The sequence below is a fragment of the Mus pahari genome, chromosome 21 (genome assembly GCF_900095145.1).
Source record: "Mus pahari chromosome 21, PAHARI_EIJ_v1.1, whole genome shotgun sequence".
In the NCBI taxonomy this organism is placed as follows: Eukaryota; Metazoa; Chordata; class Mammalia; order Rodentia; family Muridae; genus Mus; species Mus pahari.
The window spans coordinates 8,473,225-8,492,569 of record NC_034610.1 but is presented as its reverse complement, the minus strand read 5'-3'; the positions used below and the strand labels follow the sequence as shown (position 1 = coordinate 8,492,569).

The 19,345-nt window shown below is 46.6% G+C and overlaps 1 protein-coding gene across 3 annotated transcripts; it reads left to right on the top strand.

Annotated features, from left to right (window-relative positions):
• Positions 1-3,081: 3,081 nt before the first annotated feature.
• On the top strand, positions 3,082-18,892 carry Sft2d1 (SFT2 domain containing 1). Of its 3 annotated transcripts, none has more exons than XM_029533150.1 (9): positions 3,109-3,195; positions 9,684-9,705; positions 10,668-10,702; positions 11,233-11,315; positions 12,432-12,513; positions 13,626-13,661; positions 15,086-15,144; positions 16,231-16,260; positions 18,509-18,892. In XM_029533150.1, the coding sequence occupies exons 4-9, from the start codon at positions 11,263-11,265 to the stop codon at positions 18,546-18,548; spliced, it is 300 nt and encodes a 99-aa protein (XP_029389010.1). In that variant the 5' UTR covers positions 3,109-3,195; positions 9,684-9,705; positions 10,668-10,702; positions 11,233-11,262; the 3' UTR covers positions 18,549-18,892. The 3 variants fall into 3 exon arrangements, with proteins under 3 accessions (XP_021077210.1, XP_029389010.1, XP_029389009.1); XM_029533149.1 differs by having other exon boundaries at positions 10,668-10,754; positions 18,509-18,891; XM_021221551.2 differs by lacking the exon at positions 9,684-9,705 and having other exon boundaries at positions 3,082-3,195; positions 10,668-10,754.
• Positions 18,893-19,345: the final 453 nt, after the last annotated feature.

The window sequence follows — 19,345 nt, the reverse complement described above, 5'->3', positions numbered from 1 at the left end:
CCCTCCCTCCCTCCCTTCCTTCCTTCCTTCCTTCCTTCCTTCCTTCCTTCCTTCCTTCCTTCCTTCTTTCCTTTTAAAGATGAATGCTTTCTATGTAGCCCTGGTTGGACTTGGACTTGCTACGTTGATCGGACTGGTCTTGAGCTCACAGAGACCTGTCTCCCTCTCCCAACTGCTGGGATTAAAAGTATGCATCACCAAACCTGGCTTAGTAGCCAGGAACTTATCTCAGTGCCTGGAAAGGACGTGCTTTCCCAGAGGTGCCATCTCTCTCCACTCACAACCTTATTTTACATCTCGGTTGCCTTGGGTTTGGAAAGTAAGGATTTCTCTGTCACTGGAAAAACCCTATGTTTGAGAACAGGGAAAATATGGAAGCTGGAGGTTCTTCTAGTTTCTCTGGGCAATGCACGACAAGAAGAGAAGCGGGGCCCAGAGCTGGGTGTGTACACGATGAGCAGCCAGGAGGATAAACAGCAACAGTGCTGCAGTCAGTGAGTTCCAGCCCTGTTCTGAGTGTTTCCAGACAAGATCCTTGTTGTGTGGGCCCTTATGTCAGGAAAGTCACCACAAACGCTGACTTGGGGTGCTGAGCAATCGTTTTCTTAAGCACATGCAGTCGGGTTCTTGAAAACCTCTGGTCACGTCTTTGTCAGCTGATCATTATGTAACCTTGTTTGCTTTGCATTATACAGATTTGTTAAGGTTGGATGCACAGCTGCCGCACTATGCCCGAGTGAGGCTTCTCTTACCATCTTCCTAAGAAGGCACTTAGGAGCCTGGGCAGGAAAGATGGTCCCTGACTCATCAAACGGTGAGACTACCAGCAGCAGCAGCAACAGGACAATAATGTGAAAATTGGGGCACTGATTGGGGCCCAGAAGGAAAATTTGTTTATAACATGAACTGAAATAAGGCAGCCTCACTCTCTGGATCTCAGTTAGGAGAGTGGGCTTGAGGTTCATCAAAACTCTGACCCTGAGTCTGCATGACCTGGAAAGTGCTACAAGGATCGACTGATTTGTAGCATCTACAACCCCAGAAGCTGTTAGTGATAAGGATGTTTTCAGTGTTTTTCTATTTAGTCCCTTAACAGCTCTGTAAGGAAGGGATAGATGTTATTTTCATATTTGTTTGTTTTAGAGACATGGTCTCACTATGTAGCTCTAGCTGTCCCTCACACTCTGTAGACCAGCCTGGCTTGAATTCACAGAGATCCACTGCCTCTGCCTCTCAAGTGCTGGGTTTAAAGGTGTGCACCATTATGCCCTCCTTATTTCTACATCTGAAGCCAAGGTTTGTGGTGATTTACGTCAAATCCCAAGGCTACAAGGAGTGGGGGCAAGATTCTAGCCCACAGCTCCTCTCCAGAGCCTAGGCCCTTACTCATTTTATTATCCCCCACGATGGATCTAATAAATTCTTTGCAGCATTGTTCGGAAGACAGGTTTGGCTTCTAGGGAACAGGAAACAATAAAACCTATGCATCAGCCTTTTGTTTGTTTGAGTTTTTGAGACAGGGTTTCTCTGTGAAGCCCTGGCTATCCTAGAACTCACTTTGTAGACCAGGTTAGCCTCTAATATAGCCTCTATATTATTTATATAATAATACATTAATATATGTTTGTTATATATAATAAATGTTAAATATATTTATTTATTATGCTCTATTTGCATGTATGCCTGCATGACAAACGAGGTCCCTTTATAGATGGTTGGGAGTCATCAACTGGGTGCTGGGAATCAAACTCAGGGCCTCTGGAAGAGCATCCAGTGTTCTTAACCTGATTCATCTCTCAAGCACTCAGTCCTTGTTTTTAATAGTTACATTTTGTTCTATATAATTAAATTTGTCAGGAAATTTGCACTTCAAGATGTGTCTTGTTCAGAAGATCTTACTTAAGAATGACAGAGGGGCTGGAGAGGTAGGCTCAGCGGTTAAGAGCACTGGCTGCTCTTCCAGACGATTCACAGTTCCCCAGCACCCACACAGCGGCTCACAATCTTCCCTAATTCCAGTTCTAGGGAATCTGATGCCTTCTGATATCTATGGGCCGTGCATGAATATGGTACACAGACACACAGGCAAACGACAGAAGGGGTGGAGTCACATATATATCAAATCAGAACACTAAGAGGTTACATCTCGGGCAAAACTGGGTTACTAAATAGCTTTCTGTCTGCAACACATTCTAGGATCATTGTTTATTCTTGTTATTATAATTAACACCCTATCACTTGTACAAATTAATGGGTTTCACCGTGACATTAACATGCATGTATATGTCACCAGAGTTTTTGAACTGTCACTAATTATTTCAAGTACATACTGACTCCTTCGAATCGAGGTTTCAACTATATTGTGAGCACTGGCACTTCATATATATTGGAAAACAGACTTTTCATAACTACTGTTATCAGATTTTTTAATATAGAAGTTACTATACTTCAAAAGGAAAACGTGTAGACATATTAAAAACGGTTTTATTGGACATCAACGACGATTTTATTGTACATTCGTTATCATCTTTGTGATCTTTCTCAGGGCAAAGGGACAGACAGGGCTTTCGTACTTTTGTTTGCTCAGGTTCAACTCCCTGAGAACGCTGGAGCAGTTTCATCAGTACAATATCTCCTTCTCTAGTAATGACTGCTTTTCGAGAGGCGGTAGGATTGACAATTAACCCTTTTTTTTTTCCTTGGTCCAATTTTAAGGAGGAAGCTGTTAGTGAAGTAGTTAAAATAAAGGCCATTTCATTACCATCTCTCCAACCCAAAACAATCGGGGCAGGACCTGTCACTCAGTGCCTGGACAGTCATGCAACTGGACACTGTTTCTCTGCACCAGGCCGGACAGACAGCTCTAACTCCGCGTCCCTCCCTACCGGCCGGGTGAACGCTCCGGAGGCTAAGAAAAGCCACTCACCTGCCCGCTGCGGGCACCCGCGGGCGCGCCGGAAGTGACGTAACCAGACCCGCCCCCGCGGACCACGAGCGAGGAGGTGCGCATGCTCGAAGGAAGCGGAAGCCCGGATTTCCGGCCGGCGCGTGAAGGTGCGGATTCCGGGCTTCCGGGTGGGCGTGGGAGGGCGGACGAGCTGGTGGCCGGCGGCTCGGCCAGAGGACGGGGCTATGGAGAAGCTGCGGCGCGTCCTGAGCGGCCAGGACGACGAGGAGCAAGGCCTGACGGCGCAGGTAACGTCCTCGGCCGCGGCGACAGTGGGAGGGGGGCCGCGAACCGCTGTCGGGGAGTCGGTCGCGGATCCCCGGGGCCGTCCGGTCCCCGCTGCTCTGCCGTGGCCCGAGTTCCGCAGCCCCCGCAGCGAGCAGGCCTCGGGGCCAGGCTGCCTGTGACCGGCTCATGCATTCCAGGTCTCAAGACTGAGATCTGGGGCTGGAGAGGTGGCTCAGCGGTTAAGAGCACTGACTGCTCTTCCAGAGGTCCTGAGTTCAAATCGCAGCACCCACATGGTGGCTCACAACCACCTGTAATGGGATCTGATGCCCTTTTCTGGTGTGTCTGAAGACAGCTGTAGTGTACTCATGTAAATAATAAATAAATAAATCTTAAAAAAAAAAAAAAGACTGCGATCTGGGCGAGACACTGGAGAACACGCACTACACCGTGCCAAAGGTTGCCTGTGAGATCAGCCCTCCTTGGTAATGCATGGGGTTTTTTAGTATCAGAGCCTTCGTTGTTTGCATGTGACCCCGACATGAGACTGGATAAAGACTTACTTCCTCCAGTAAGAATTTAAAATAGGCAAACAGGAACTGCCTTGGGTTTTGCACGCTAGCACATTTTGGTGTGCCTTGGCACAGACACGGGCCTGAAGTTGTATTGCATGAAGATGTTTTGTTTGTTCGTTTTTCCTTCCTGACTTCTTTGTTGGCAGGGCTGAGGGAGCCCGGGTTAAGACAAGTGAAATCTATATTGTGTTTCGTGTTTTGTTTGTTTTTTCTTTTTGGTTTTGTTCCGAGACAAGGTCTCGTTCTGTAGCCCTCACTGACCTGGAGCTACAAAGGTCCTCCTGCCTCTGCCTCCTGAGAACTGAAACCTGTATTGTAAATGCAATACAAAAGCCTATGCTTAGTAACTTCAGCAGTGGCAGTAAATATGGCTTATCCACGGTGCTTAATAGTATTGACTGTTTCATGCTCCACTCTTTGTTCTAAATCTTGACTGTAGCAGTGACCACATGTAGCCATTCAGAATTTAAACGTTAAAATTTAGAATTTTTTTCCGTAGTGGTGCATACCATTTTTAAGTGTTCAGTAGCATGTGGCTACTGTTCAGACATTGCCCGAGTGTTATCAGGCAGTGCTCTTGTAAACCCTGGGGACAAAGAAGTGATCTTGTTCCTTGAAGCTGTTTCCGGAGGAGAGGAGAATGTGTAGAGAAGAGTTCAATCAAAGGTGAAACGCTCTGGTGGTGATAGACTGTTAAGTAGTTATCCAACAAATCATCAGGTCCCCACACTGTTGTCACTGTAACAGTGACTGACTGCTAGAGGCCTCCGGTGCTAGTTACAGTGTTAGTGGAAAGTGCTGTGGGACAGGTAAAGTGGGTTGTGAAGCTTAGGGTTGCCGTAGAGCACACGGTAGTCAGGCTCTCGGGTAGCTCAGGGAAGCTCTTCATGAGCTCCCCACCAGGAGAGAGTGGCCGGGGTGGCCGCTGTGTGTGTTGGGCCGGTGACTGGAACAGAGGGAAAGAGGGGACACAGGTAGGAGACACAGGCAGGCAGGCAAGAGGTGGGAGATTCTGCATCCCATTGAGTCTCTTAGGCTGTGGAGAGGGTTTCGATTCACTGTGAGTAATTGATACTGTATTAGCCACTTTCCCATCGCTGAGCAGAGTACCTGGCAGAAACCAGTCAAGGAGAGGGAAGGTATGTTGGGGTTCCCAGTTTCAGAGCTTTAGTCCATCTTGATGGGGAAGGTATGGTGGACAATTCAGTTCTTGGATAGATATATGAGAGGGATTCGCTTCCCAGCTCCAGGAAGGAGAGAAGTCAACTCTAGTGAGTGACTTCTGTCAAGCAGGCCTTAGCATCTCAAGTTTCCAGAATGTCTCAAAGTAGGGCCACCTCTGAAGAGGGGGTGGGAGCCTGGGCCTGTTCACGGGGAAACCTCAGCTGTGTTGATCCAGTACTTCTATTTTCTTACCTTTTTTAAGATTTATTTTTCCTTCACATGTATAAATATTTTGCTCTCTGAGAATGAAAGGTATAACAGTAATGAAGGACAGGGGTACAGTGTCGTGGTGGCCTTGAAAGTAGTAGGTGTCTGGGGAGGAGCATGGGCCTAGAGGGAAGAGTGCCTAGCCCACCACTTGTCCTGCAGGATGTGTGGGAAGAACGAATGCCCTTGTGGAGGGTAGACCACGAGATGAGAGATGCTTAGTAGATGGCGAGGACCAGAAAGTTTGTGTAGAGTTCAGGGTGTTCTGCAATTGTAGGTGCCCAGGTTTAGCAGGGCAGTGGGGTGGTGACTTCTTGTACTGCAGGATGGAATAGGCCCTCTAAGTAGATGGTCACCCAGGTGCAGGGTTAGACAGGGGTATCCAGGCGCCCTGGAATTTGAGCTCCTCCGTCCTCTGCTGAGAGGCTTGGGGGCCAGGCCTGACTGAAGCTAGGGTCCCGGGCCTCCTTAGGAGCTATCTGGGACATCTCCCTAGAGGGGAGGCCTGGAGCAGGCCTCGGAGAGCCATCCTGCTCTCCACCACTGTGCTGCGCTTCTCAGACCTGCACGTACCTGGCCCCTCCTCCACCTGCCAGGACTCTGTGCTTCAGGTGTCTCGGCTTCCTTGCCTGGGTCCTTCCTTAGCTGTACAACTTGGCAGCCTTTTAGCAAGGTCATTCTTTCTGGAATGCTCCAACCTGGCTCTTGTAAGTGGAGTCAACATTGAATGTCTTCAGAGAGACTAGGCCTGTTGCTAGTTACCCTCCTATTTGCTCTGGCCACTGTTCTCACCATTGACCACCCTTCCCCATTTGCATGTAAGGCCTGTCTGTCCTGGACCTGTCATTGAAGCCTAACAAATCTCTGCCATGAACTGTGTGTTCATAGGCTTTGACCAGAACTCAAAGACTGGGTAGCTTAGAAACCACAGAAGTTTAATTTTTACTATTCAGTCCCAAGATCATGGTCACAGTAGAATCTGTGTCTCCCAAGGGTCACTTTCTGGTCTGTGGATGTACCATTCCAGTTTCAGTGGAAGGGGTGTGGGAAAGGAAACTAATCCCCCTTCCAAATGTTCTGTTGCCATGTCTGAATGTCCCTGAGGCTCTGTGTTCTAGCACCAGTTTCTGAAAGGTTAGGATTTGGGGGAACCCTAGGTGCGTATTATAGCCCAGCATGGCAGATAACTAGTCCATATTAACAAAGGGAACTGCCATGTTCCACCGTCAGGCTTGCCACATGGAAGATGCTAATAAAAGCCCCTGTTATATAAGCCAAGCAGTGGCTCTCTCAGAAGACAGAATATGACTTGCCAAGGTGCTGTGAAACATTTACTGTGGTGGTTTATATATGCCCTGCTCAAGGAGTGGCACTATTAGAAGGTGTGGCTCTGTTGAAGTAAGCCTGTCACTGTGGGTGTGGGCTCTAAGACCCTCATCCTAGTGCCTGGAAGCCAGTATTCTGCCAGCAGTCTTCAGATGAAGATGTAGAACTCTCAGCTCCTCCTGCACCATGCCTGCCTGGATGCTGTGTGTTCTTGCCTTGATGATAATGGACTGAACCTCTGAACCTGTAAGCCAGCTCCGATTAAATGTTGTCCTTACAAGAGTTGCCTTGATCATAGTGTCTGTTCACAACAGTAAAACTGTAAGACAGTTAACTTTTTTTTTTTTTTAAGTCATAAAACTCCAAAAATTCATGTGGTCTCTGAGTTGAGTCTTCTACATGTTATTGAGCTGCCTAGTTGCTGAGGCTTCTACATAGCTGCAGGATTAGGACAGTCACAGAAAAAGACCAAGCAGTTAAGGTTAGAGAATCAAGCCTCTCAGGCCCGTCTTCAGGCCTGGGGTACACTGTGTGAAAACGAAAGGTAGCAGCCGAAAGGTCACAGCTGGTGAGGAGCTGCAGGTCAGGACTGTGGCTCCCTGTGGAGCCTATGGTGCTGCAGGCCCATGAGGAATGACAGCTTCCTAGGAGGCTGTGGCACTGTTCATGGTCAGGCCTGAACAGTCACATCCAGTGCTGTGTTCTGAATGCTCCCCAAATTCATATGCTAAGGCCTAACTTCCAGCATGACAGTCTACTTTGCTTAACAGGGGGACCATTTGCCCCTTCTATCACGTGCAGGGGGTAGCAGATACCTTGTCTATTAACACTTGATCTTAGACTCACAGTTTCCAGAATCAGGAGAAGGAAGAGGAGGAAGAAGATGATGATGTGGTGGTGGTGGTGGTGATGGTGATGGTGTTTTGTTACAGCACCTGGCATACTGGTTTGTTTGTTTTTTAAACAAGGTGTGTGTGGCTGGCTTGGAACTCACTATGTAGACAAGGGTGGTCTTGAACTCATGAGTTCCTCCTACCTTTGCCTCCCAAGTACTAGGATTAAAGACAGGCCCCACCATGTCTGATCAGCATATAGTATTTAGTTGTTTATAGCCAGGAGCTGAGCCCCTCATCTAGCTCTTAGAAGCACATAGTTTTCTCAGTATCAGGAGTGGCTGGCCTGCTGGCTGGCTGGCTGGCTGGCTGGCTGTGGAGGCTGGAGGGAGACTTTTTTTAGATTTTGTTTCAAAGAAGTTCCTGAAGCAGGCCCGAGGGGTGGGGCCCTAAAGCAGGTAGGCAAATGTGTATCTCCCTGAGACAGGTAGGAAGAGTCTCTTCCTGGGAGCCAGAGCAGGGACCTGGGTGCTTTTGTAAGTAAGTGGATGTCTTAGGTACTTTTCTATTGCTATGATAAGACATCACGACCAAGGCAGCTTACAGAAGAGCTTATTTGAGGCTTATAGTTTCGGAGTGTGAGTCCATGACCATCGTGGTAGGGAGCATGACACCAGGTAGTGATCATGGCTCTGGAGCAGTAGTGGAGAACTCACATCTTGAGACAACATGAGGCAGAGAGCTAACTGGGAATGGCATGGACCTTCCAAACCCCAAAGTTCACCCCCCCTACCCCAGTGATACACCTCTTTTAGCAAAGCCATAGACATTAATCCTGCCCAAACAGTTCCACCAACTGGGGGCCATGCACTCAACAATAAGTGAGCAGATGGGGGCAGCTGTCACTCAAACCGCATGGGAGCCATGAGCTCCCACTGCTGCCTTCAGTTCTCTCTGCTGTCAGTAGGTGGAGTTGTCTGCTCAGAGAGGAGCCCTGAAGCAGAACTAGGAGGCTTGGGTAGCTCTAGTAAGAAAGCAGGTTGGGGGTGGGGAGGCAGGCGAGGTAGCAGCTCCTAGGACACGGCTTATTTTTTAAAGACTAGTTTCCTTTTGTGTATATGACTGCTTTGTCTGCATATATGTATGTGCACCATATGCATAGCTGATGCCCACTGGGGCCAGAAGATGGCCTTGGACACCCGGAACCTGAATTGGGAATGGTTGTGACTGCCATATGAGTGCTGGGAGTTGAACCCAGGTCCAATGTATCTGAAAGTGCTCTTAGCTCCTGAACCCCAGCCCCAAGACTGGGGTTTTTGAACAAGGATTTCAGAGACAGAGGGACTGCAGGGAAGAAGGCTCTGGCAGTAGGGCAGTGAGTGGGGTGAGAGAGAAAAGCTACTGGGGATGGATTGAAGAACAGAAAGGACGGACTGTCCATGTTGAGTTGGAGAACAAGCAAGATCTACCATGTGGGTAGGATTGGCCTTGTGGCCAGGAATCCTGAAGGACAGGACCAAGAAAGCTGGTCAGGGGCAAGTGGGGGACAAAGTGGCTCTTTACCTCATAAACCCCAGGAGGAGAGGGGACAAGCAAGTGTGCTGCTCAGAATAGCCGTGAGGAGCAGGGCCTTCAGCTTCTCCTGATCATTGTCTTTTTCCATGCCAGCCATTGGGGGAGAGAACTGGAGGGGAATGCAGAAATGAGGGCTTTTGCTAAGTTGAAAGCCACAGCAAGTGTTCTGGAGGCCTGGACTCCGGGCTCTGTGGCTGTGACTCTCCCTGGCCCTGCAGGTGGTGTGGCCCTGGGCCTTAGCCTATCATCAGGTATAGGTACAAAGCTGGGGTCACTGTGTGCTGTGTCCAGTCGTTCTTCTCACTGCCTGTATGGCTGAGGAGTTAGTGTCAGTGGTTCATCTCAGTCCTGATTCCCTGCTGTGTCTTCTCAGTGGCCTCCTGGTCAAAGGCTTTACTGTCTCATGTGATGGCAAGAAGTCCTGAAGATGAAAAGTGAAAATTGTATGCATGTATGACATGTATGCATGTATGACAGAGCATGGTGTTCTGATGTGTGTGACAGCAGATTATTTGTTAAGTGATGTACACATTTGGGGTGTTTTATTCTGTGACTAAAATACAGGTAGTGTATAAATCCCTGGTAAGAAGAGGCTTTGGGTATCCATAGCCTGTTCACCCAATTTACAACCACATGTCCAGTCAGGCTGTAGTGGCTGGCATTGCTGGAATCAGGACGGCTGACTTAAAGGGCAAAGACACTAAGATACATTAAATGTGATGTGTTGCGCTGACGGAGCACTTTTCTCTGCCTTTCATGCTGCGTAAGGATTCCCAGATGATCTGCTGAGGTAAGGAATGGAGACCAAGGGGATTGCAAGCTGATGCCCACAAATCCCTATTATGATTTCACGGCTGAGAATGTCCTGAGCTGCTGTTCTTACTTTTTAAGTGTATATCATAGTGCCCATTAGAAATTTAAATTTTGGGATAGAAATTCTTGTAAATTTCTAGTTCTAGCTTTGAACTTGCTGTATACTTGAGACTGGCTTTGAACTCCTGATCCTCCTGCATCTACTTCCCAAGTATTGGGATTACAGCTATGCACTACCATGATTGACTAGATTTCTAGTTTCTTCAAGGGCCCCAGAAGCCAGCTAGCTCCTTAGGCTGGAGATCCATTGCAAAGTGGTTCTCTGAGCACCCAGGCTCACCTCTGGGTGCCTTCCATTTCCCTCTCCAGTTCCCCCTGCTTCCTTAAAGGTTTCTATGCCGATCATCCTTGCCTCACTCCTCAGGCCTGGCAGAAGTTGAGAGGTGTAGGATGAGCCTGTGTACAGGCCCAGCCTCAGCAGTATCCAGCATGCAGCCTACCTGTTTTTTTTTTTTTCCCAGTTTAAAGATGGATCTTTACCATTGTGTTGTTGTGCCTAGATGAACATGTATGTATGTGCTGCACCCAACAGGGAAGGACTTTATGAGACCTAAAAAGTACTGTGATTCTACCTACCAGGTCGTTTTCCAGCATCTGCTCATGTTCATTGTCCTTATAACCACAGAAGTGACAGTATTATAGAGTCAGGTCCACGTTAACAGTGAATGCTGCCAGGCATGGTGGCATACACCTTTAATCCCTGCACTTGGGAGGCAGAGGCAGGCGTATCTCTATGATTTTAAGGCCAGCCTGGTCTACATAATGAGTTCTAGGACAGCCAGAGAATCCCGGTCTCAAAAGACAAAGAAGCTTGCTTAATGTAGTAGAGTCAGATTTATACATGCTGATCTAACTTTCTTATCTGTCCCTCTTTCTAAGGTCCTGGATGCCTCATCCCTGAGTTTCAACACCAGGTTGAAGTGGTTTGTCATATGCTTTGTTGCTGGCATTTTCTTTTCAATCCTCGTGAGTTAAGGCGTTGTCTTTTTGATAATCTTACATTGTTCTGAATGAATATTTTAATTTAGAACCAACCGAAGTAGCCTGCTTTATCTAAATGTTAGATTATTTTAATGGAACACAGTGACTTTAAATAAGTGTGTAAGGATTGATTAAAAATAAACAGAAATTAATGTTATGGTAATTTGGAGAAAATGTTAAAATTGTATTTGGAACACCAATTTTTCTTGAAAACTAGACAATCAATGATTTAGATGTGTTTCAATAAGCCTGTTTTAACTTGACATTCAGATGCATACTTAGTTGCAGACAGGTGTGGAACAGTTCCTCTGGAGCACATTTGTAAACATGGATACAAGAGGCTGTTACCACAGTTGTGTTTGAGCATTAGTCTATAGTACTTAGTATCAACTGCTGTAGTACTTTCTAATTCTGGGTTCTGAAGATCATATTGTTATCCAACTAACTATAAATTCTACTTTAGGGAACTGGGTTGCTATGGCTTCCCAATGGCATGAAACTCTTTGCAGTATTTTACACCCTTGGAAACCTTGCTGCATTGGCCAGGTGTGTGTATACTTTGGCTTCTTAAAATGCCTTGTTTATTTTTGGTTCCAGATTTTTCTTTCTAATAAGTCTTTGTAAGTAGCATGTTTCTGTTGATTGCTTATAATATCAATTCTGCAGCAAAATTTATGTTCACTCTGTAATACTGCTATTATATTGAGTTCTGGGACTACTGAGTGGCCAGCAGTGCATTTGGGGAGCACAGAGGCTAGGTCCCAAGCTGGGGTCTGCTCCAGAGCTCAACTGTGTAGTTGCCACCCTTCAGTCCTGGCTCTTGTGGAGTGAAGGCTTTGTGAGGAAGAGCACACACAGGAAGCTAGGGACAGATGTGACAGTGTTGGTGCAGTGCAGAGAACTGAAGCTGGCAAGCAGCAGGGACTGGAGCTGCCGGGTGTCTTCTGAGAGAGAGCAGTGCTGTGGGGATGCATAGGGCATCAGTCCACTTGGGCTGCTTTAGCAACACGCTTCTGCAGGCTGGGAGTTCAAGATCAGCGCCTCAGTCGTCTGCTGAGAGCTGCACCCTGTATCCCTAAGAGGTTGAACGCACTTCCATGTTTGGAGGGTCACCTCAGGGCCTTGCTTCCACCCAGGTGAGGATGGGAGGCACTCTATGGCCTCTTCACCTTCATGCCATCATACCAATATCATGTTAAGTTCATAGCATGTCTTGAAGTGTCCTTTCAAAGGTAAGGGGGAAAAACAAGCAAGGTGGACATGCATGTAATACCTGTTTTCTGGAGGAGAAAACAGAACTATTGCAAAGTCTAGGCCAGCCTGGGCTAGTAGCAAGACCATATGTCACAATAACAACAAAATGAAAGTAACTGCTCAGTACTCAGAAGGTGAGGCAGGAGGATTGCGAGTTTATGGCCAGCCTAGGCTACATAGAAAGACCCTGTCTCAAAGGAACAACAACAAAGTTAGGGGAGAAGTTCCCACGACAGGAGGATGAGGTGTTTACGGCCAGCCTAAGCTTTGTCCCAAACAGGAACAAAGACAACAGATCACAGACAAGTAAAGCAAGAAATAACAACTCACACAGTTTGTTTTATAGCAGTTTTATTTCTACATAGCCAGACAAATTACTAGAGCCATCTCTTACTTTGTTTCAAATAGTACATGCTTTTTAATGGGACCTGTGAAGCAACTGAAGAAAATGTTTGAAACAACAAGATTGCTTGCAACAATTATTATGCTTGTAAGTAAATAATGTTAATTTTATAAACATATTAATGACTTTTCTGCATTATTGCTGAGAGGGGTGAGGGAGAAGTAACAGAATGTTAAAGAGTTTGGCTGTACAGTACTGTCTAATGTGATTGGCTGGATGGAACTGATTGGCTGCATATGTGTTGAATAGCTAGAAGTAGTTATGAAAATCAACTGTCATATTTCATTTTGTAGCTCTACACATGTTGGGATGTCTGTTCCTCAGGGGGAGAAGGTGCAATACTTGTGAATTCATAGGAATCTTCTCAGGGAGGATCGGAATTGTAACTGGTGTGGTTTCTCTCTTCTGCTATTTGCTGACTTGACTGTTGTCATGGGACAGCTTCTCAGCAGTGCTCTGAGTTAAGTCCCATCATGCAACAGGTTCTTATTGTGGCTGTCACTTAGTGCTCTGAATTTCTGTGGCTGTCACTCAGTGCTGGTTGTTGAGTCAGGCTGTTTGCAGGAAAATGTTGAACGTGAGTTAAGTTGCTGCACACCCAGATTCTGCCTCACGGTAATGGTGAAGACAGCTGCTGCCTCGGTGCAGAAGCAGCAGAGTCGGGTGCTCTCTCTGGGTAGAGAGAGGAAAGCTGAGCCTTAGACAGGCCCCCAAGCAAACCCTGGCCCCTGAGCTGACGACGGTCAGACTGGGGTCACATTAAGCCTTCCTAGCTTAGACTCCCACTTCTGTTCTCCCCAGCCTGTCCAGGTGCCATGGGTGTGCAGCAGGCTCATGCAGTCTCCTGTGTGAAGCATTGCCCAGCGCTGTAAAGGAAACAAGCTGGAGCATGCTGGTGCCGTTGGCACTGCTGTGAGCATCAACAAGACACAGGAGCAGTCTCTTGCTTCTCTAAACCTGACTTCCCAGTCTTTCCTTTACTTGACCAGCACATTATTTAGGGTTTCAGTTTGCTGGGACAGCGGGTATTGCTTCTATAGGCTTTAAGGTGACACCAGAGTCCATTGTCCCATCTGTCTGTCTGTCTGTCTGTCTGTCTATTTGCATGTTATCCAAGCAGATGAATGCAGAAGTTTTTGCATTTTTGTTGGGCCCTTGAAGAACCTCAGGTCTCTAATGAACTTTTTCTTTCCCTGTAGTTGTGCCTGGTATTTACCCTGTGTGCTGCTCTGTGGGTAAGTTATATCAGCCATGCTGGCTATCTGCTCATTGTCCCCACTCTACCATTGTCCTAGAACAAAACTGAGGCCAGTTTCATGAAGCCCTCAAGAGAGTCAGTGTCCAGTAAACAGATGTGAGGTGGAGTCTGCTGTCTGTGGCCTACACAGAGGTTGTGTTAAGCACGGGCCCCTGTGAGCACACTCCTGCTGAGACTGGTCGCTGCCCTGACAGCATCCTAGGCTGGGCCTGGGCCCTCTGCTTGGCCTGCTGCAGACTCTCTGTGTGCTTTGGGGAGCAACAGTGTGAGAAGCTCCCAGAGAACGTAGGTCCTGAGAACAAGCAGATCAACAGATAAGACTAAAAAGAATCTCCGTCGGGACCACATGTGGTGGTGATCGCTTTAATCAGCATCCTAGAAGCAGAGACAGGCAGCTCTCTTGAGTTTGGGTCAGCCTGCTCTACATAGTAACTTCCAGGTCAGCTAAGGGATCCATGTGAGTGTTATGTGCTCCATAATTTCTACAATGTGGGTGCCAGGTTGTCAGACTTGGCAAACAATTGACTTTTATCCATTAATCCATCTTGTCTCCTCCTCTCAACTTTAAGGGCAGGAGCTAGGTGTGTAGCTTAGTGGTAAAGAACATTTGTCCTGCTGGAGACAAGTCCTAGTTTTGACCGTCAGCACCTACCCACCTTCTTACCCCAATGATGAGGAATACTCAAGTCAGTTATCTTAGAACATTGTAGGAACTTCATATTACCCCAGAAGACTGCAGTAGTATAATTGTCCTTTTAAAAAACAAACAAACAAAACCAAAACAAACTCTCTGGGTGATGGTTGGACACGCCTTTAATGCCAGCACCGAGGAGGCAGAGGCAGAGGCAGGAGGACCTTTGTGAGTTTGATGCCAAAGTGAGTTCCAGGACAGCCAGGACTATACAGAGAAACCCTGTCTCAGAAAAAGAAGCAAAACCAAAAACCTCAAGAAGCCAGGCATGATAGTGCATGCTATAATCCCAGTGCGTGGAAGGTTGAGGCAGGAGGATTGCTGTAGGTTCAAGACCAGTCTGGACTGTGTATCAAAACATCTCCAAAGAACAAAATATTGAGGGTAAGTAATTCCATGGAGTTTTACAGGGTTTTAAATGTTGATTCTAGGAAGGGTTACATCATTTTGTAGCATCAGGATTACATCAAGCTATAACCTTGAAGAGTTCTATTTCCAGCCTTTGCATAACTGTAACAGTCACTTACGCTGTGTATTTTATAGTATTTAATAGGAATGGCATTGGAAAGGAAATGTACTTTCATGGGCAGTATTTAAAGTTTTGAAATATATAAGGATAAAAACAAACAAACAGGAAGAATTTAAAGTGAAGAATTGAACCTGACTTATAATGCTACTTTTTAAAACTCGAATGTGTTGTTTGTTGCTAGTGGCGGAAGAAGGGGCTGGCCTTACTCTTCTGCATATTGCAGTTCTTGTCCATGACCTGGTAAGTCTCTTCTTACACCGGCTGTGGAATGAAAACTGTCCAGGATGTTAGAAGCATCATTTAGATTCTAGAGAGCCCTAGGAAAGGGGGGGAGAGGCCTATGCCTGTGACCCAGACTCCTGCAGAGTCAGATGGAGTGAGGCCCATTCTGAACACTGTGCCTCCCTGGCACCTCTAGAGAGAGTTGTGGTAGCAGGGTGCACTGGCTATGGCAGCAGGCTACTGTGGGAAGAGAACGGAGCAGAAATGTAGACAGAGCCATCTGAATTCTCACAGGAGGAAGTGCACAGGATGTGCTCACAGGTGTCAGGTGCCCCAGGCATCCCACCTGCTGTTGCTGTGTGCCTTCTTTCCAGAGCTATATCCTCTTCACAGCCCCATGTGACTCACACGCCTGGGAAGCCCCAGCCAGCCACTCCTCACCCTGCTCCCTGTCAGACTACAAAGCAAGTTTTCCTTGCCTTTCTCAATTTTGTGGTTCTTTGTCTTTCCCATTGCCTGTCACCCAGCTGGACTCAGCTCCTCTTCTGGCTGTTTCTACCTTTCCACTGACAGATACCACATCAGTGTATTTTCAGACTCACCGTGTAAGGTTGTTTGACTCTTTCATTGGAGTGTGAGGGATTTAGGCTAAGTCACGTAGGGTGCTCTTACATCTTGCTTTCCTTCGATGTGTTCCAGTTGGCTTTTCTCCAGAAAGTTGTCACCATACTTAGTAATGTTAGCTTTTGCTGGAAGGATAAGAGGGTAACTTCTGCAGAATGCCTCAGCCTCAGGGTCGCTGAGGTTTACTGAGCATATTGTCAGTTGTGTATGTAGCTCAGTGACAGGGGACCTGGGCTCCATCCCCAGCCCAGCAAACTACAAGCTGCGCATGAAGAAGTCTTGTGACTCGGAGCTGTAGGTCTCGGAAAGTTGATATCTTCCACAAGTTCCTAATCGGTGCTATTGCCCGAGAGATGGAGTCACAGTTTGAGAACCACTGGCCTGTGCTCTGCTGCTGAGGTGGCTACAGTAGATGTGTCCAGTGGGAATAGGGGGGCTTGGTGTAGAGAAAATGTCAACATCCTCGACTCTCTCTTACAGGTACAGTCTGTCCTACATCCCGTATGCAAGGTGAGCTCCAAATCCCATTGTACTCCTGAACACGAGTTTAAATAATTTTCACATTAAGCCATTTATGGCTGGGCATAGTAGTACAACTTTGAGTTCAGGCTTATCTGGTCTATGTAGTGAGCACCAGGCCAGTCAGGCTTACATAATGAGACAACAACAAAATTTGCAGGAGGCTTTTTAGTTAACTTTGTTGACTTTGTTGCTTTAAGAAACTTACTTTTAAGAATGTCTGAAAAGCTTGGCTTATAGACTGCCTTCAGGTGAATGAACATCTTGCTGCACATAGCAGCTGGAGCGGCACTTGCTCCTCCTGCCTTGCTGTATGAACACTAACAGGGAATTTGAAAAGAAATCTGGACCTTTCTGTCCAGTACCCAAGAGGCAGAGACTCCAGCAAGAATAATTCTATTTTGGAAAGTAATAAGGGAAGTTAGGGCTAGGGAATCAAGGTACATTAATGTTCTTAGCTAGCAGAAAGCTCACTCTTCTGCAGGTGGGGGCCAGGGGTGATAGATAGGTGAATGTCCAGACCCACGGCAGCCAGTGCAGTCTACCATGCTGTTTCTTTGTGCTTTTCTAGAGGAATTGGTGATGATTTATAGTTATAGAAGAAAAACATGAGTTAATTCCAACCTTAGACCTGATAGATTTGGAAAAAACAATTCTGGTGAAGTAGGGCTTTGTCTCTGTGGAATTTGGAAACACCTATATCTTTAAAAGACAGCAGAGTTATATACCTAATGTGAACAGTGGAAGTCATTGTTTTTATTCTACCTCTTATTGTGAGTATTTCTGACAAACACATAAAAGGAGAAAACACAAAGCAGGATGAGCTGTAGAAAGGAGACCCCGGGCGAGTGCAGAGGTACATGTGGATGGAGGAGACACTGTCCCTGCACATCGGGCGCAGCACAGCGGCTGGATGGAGAGCGGCAGGCAACATGCAGAATACATTACAAATTTTTTAGTGGGCGTTTTGAACAGCAAGTTTTTGTTTGTTTAATTAAAGCACATTATGTAATGGTTTAGACAGGGGAGAAAACATGGAAGCTGAATGAAGTTTATCACATGTTGGGAATTTTTAGGATGCAGCAGTGAGAGTCACTGTCTGCTTCCTGGACTCTGGAGCAAGTGGATTTGCTTATACCTTACCGCCATGATGTCCTGCCTCATTCTGTCCAGATCCCAATGGGTAAATAACCAGGATACAGGCAGATTCCACATAGGAGAGAACACAAGTGGAGCTTGCTGCCCAGAAATGGCTTTACGTGGCTCACATCTCCAGGTCGGAGTCCATCTCTGACAAAAGACAGGGCAGGAACTGAAGCAGGAGCCATGGAGGGTCACTGTTTGCTGCCTGTCTCGGGGACTTAGGTGTGGCCAGCTTTGCCATAAGGTTCAGGAGCACTTCCGGGGGACTGGCACTGTCCACAAAGGGCTGAGCCGGCCTGTATCAGTTAATCAAAATAGTCCCCACAGACATGCCCACAGGCCAGTCTGATCCATCAACCTCTCACCTGAGATTCCTTCTCCTGTGATTGTTTAAGCCCAGTAGGACAGGTCATCTCCAGGTCGGCCTGTTTTCCTGCAAAGGGCAGGAAAATTCTGTTCCTTCTGTGGCTGACTAAAGCTCCATTGTGGGGGCTGGAGAGCTGGCTCAGGAGTGCTTGCTGCTCTTCTGGAGGATCAAACTACCGTGTCAGTGGGCTCACCCATCTGCAGTTCTAGCCCCAGTGCCTGGGAGTCTGTTCGCCTTTTCTGGACTCCGCAGGCACCCATGTTCATGGCAGACACACAGATACATACAACATATACAAAAATAAAATCAATATTTAAAAAAACAGCCCATTTTCTTCTTCCATTCACACCCACTGTTGGACATGTAGGCTGACTCCATAGCTTGGCTGTTGTGACCAATACATGGGTATGCAAGTTAAAAAAAAACAACATAAAAACATAAATTCTTATAAAAACTTAATTCCCAGATTATTTTGTTATTGAGTCATTTCTTTTATTAAAATCGGGGTTATGTACTAGTACAAATTCCTGTGACAAATACCATTTCAAAAATTAGCAAGAATACTTCAAAAGCACTTGCAAGTATTCTGAGTGAATCTCAGCAAAGCCTTGGTTCTTTGGACCGGGCTACAGAAGCCAGCCCTGCTCAGAAGTTGCTAGTGTGTAGTGGGACGCTGCTGCTGCTCTTGCACACTGCTGCATCATAGCCCTTTCTCCTTCCTTCCCTCAGGGACGCGGTGCTCAAATGCTGCTCCTCACTCATGAGTTGAAAGGCGTACGTGCCCAGGAGTGCCTGCCTCAGTGATCACTCCAGAAGAGGCAGCAGCCCCAGCCCATGCCATGGACCGCTGAACTTCACTGCGTAGCCCTCCGTTCCCTGCCTGCTAACCTCTGCTTCCAAAGACAAGGAGATCATAATCATTGCCACTTGTAAATAATTTTTACTCAGTTTTTAGTCTTTACAAACAGCTTTTGAAATGTGAATATTTAAGGTATAAACCTGTGTTGTAAGGTGTATCCAGCTTATTTGACTTTTTAAATGCTCTACAACTTTAAAAGGAATTTTTTAAGTTTAAAAATGTGAAACTTTATATATTTCAAGCTTAAAATTACTTATTACATGTAATAAAAAGTAATATATGTATCTTTACAGTTTTGAAATAAACCACTCTTGGAAATGTAACATTTTCTGGATCAACTGTGTAATACATTAAGTAGCTTAGCTCAAAGAAACCCAGCTCCAGCCCTGTGTAAAGTGTAGTCTCTGTCTGTAACAGGATAGGGTGTGAGAACTACAGGGACTGAAAACCAGCTCTCAGAAATCAAGGGTCCAACATGGCCACTTTGAATCCATAGGTGCTAGGAGTGAGCTTGGATTTTCTCAAGAGCAGCAAGTATTCTTAACCAGAGATAACCAAATAAACAACCCACCTACCCAAAATCATGATCCAAGGGGCATGTGTGGGGGCTGCTGGTCAGAAGGTGGCCCCAGAGCTGGCAAGGACCGCATACTGCTTTCATCCCAGGATAGGAATCAGTGAGGAGGGGGGAGGGGACGTTTTGGCCA

Coding starts and splice junctions, on each gene's coding strand:
- Sft2d1 (XM_021221551.2), top strand. CDS start 3,133: ATGGAGAAGCTGCGGCGCGTCCTGAGCGGCCAGGACGACGAGGAGCAA. Junction 10,755..11,232: donor GCATTTTCTTTTCAATCCTC/GTGAGTTAAGGC, acceptor ATTCTACTTTAG/GGAACTGGGTTGCTATGGCT. Junction 16,261..18,508: donor TCCTACATCCCGTATGCAAG/GTGAGCTCCAAA, acceptor TCCTTCCCTCAG/GGACGCGGTGCTCAAATGCT.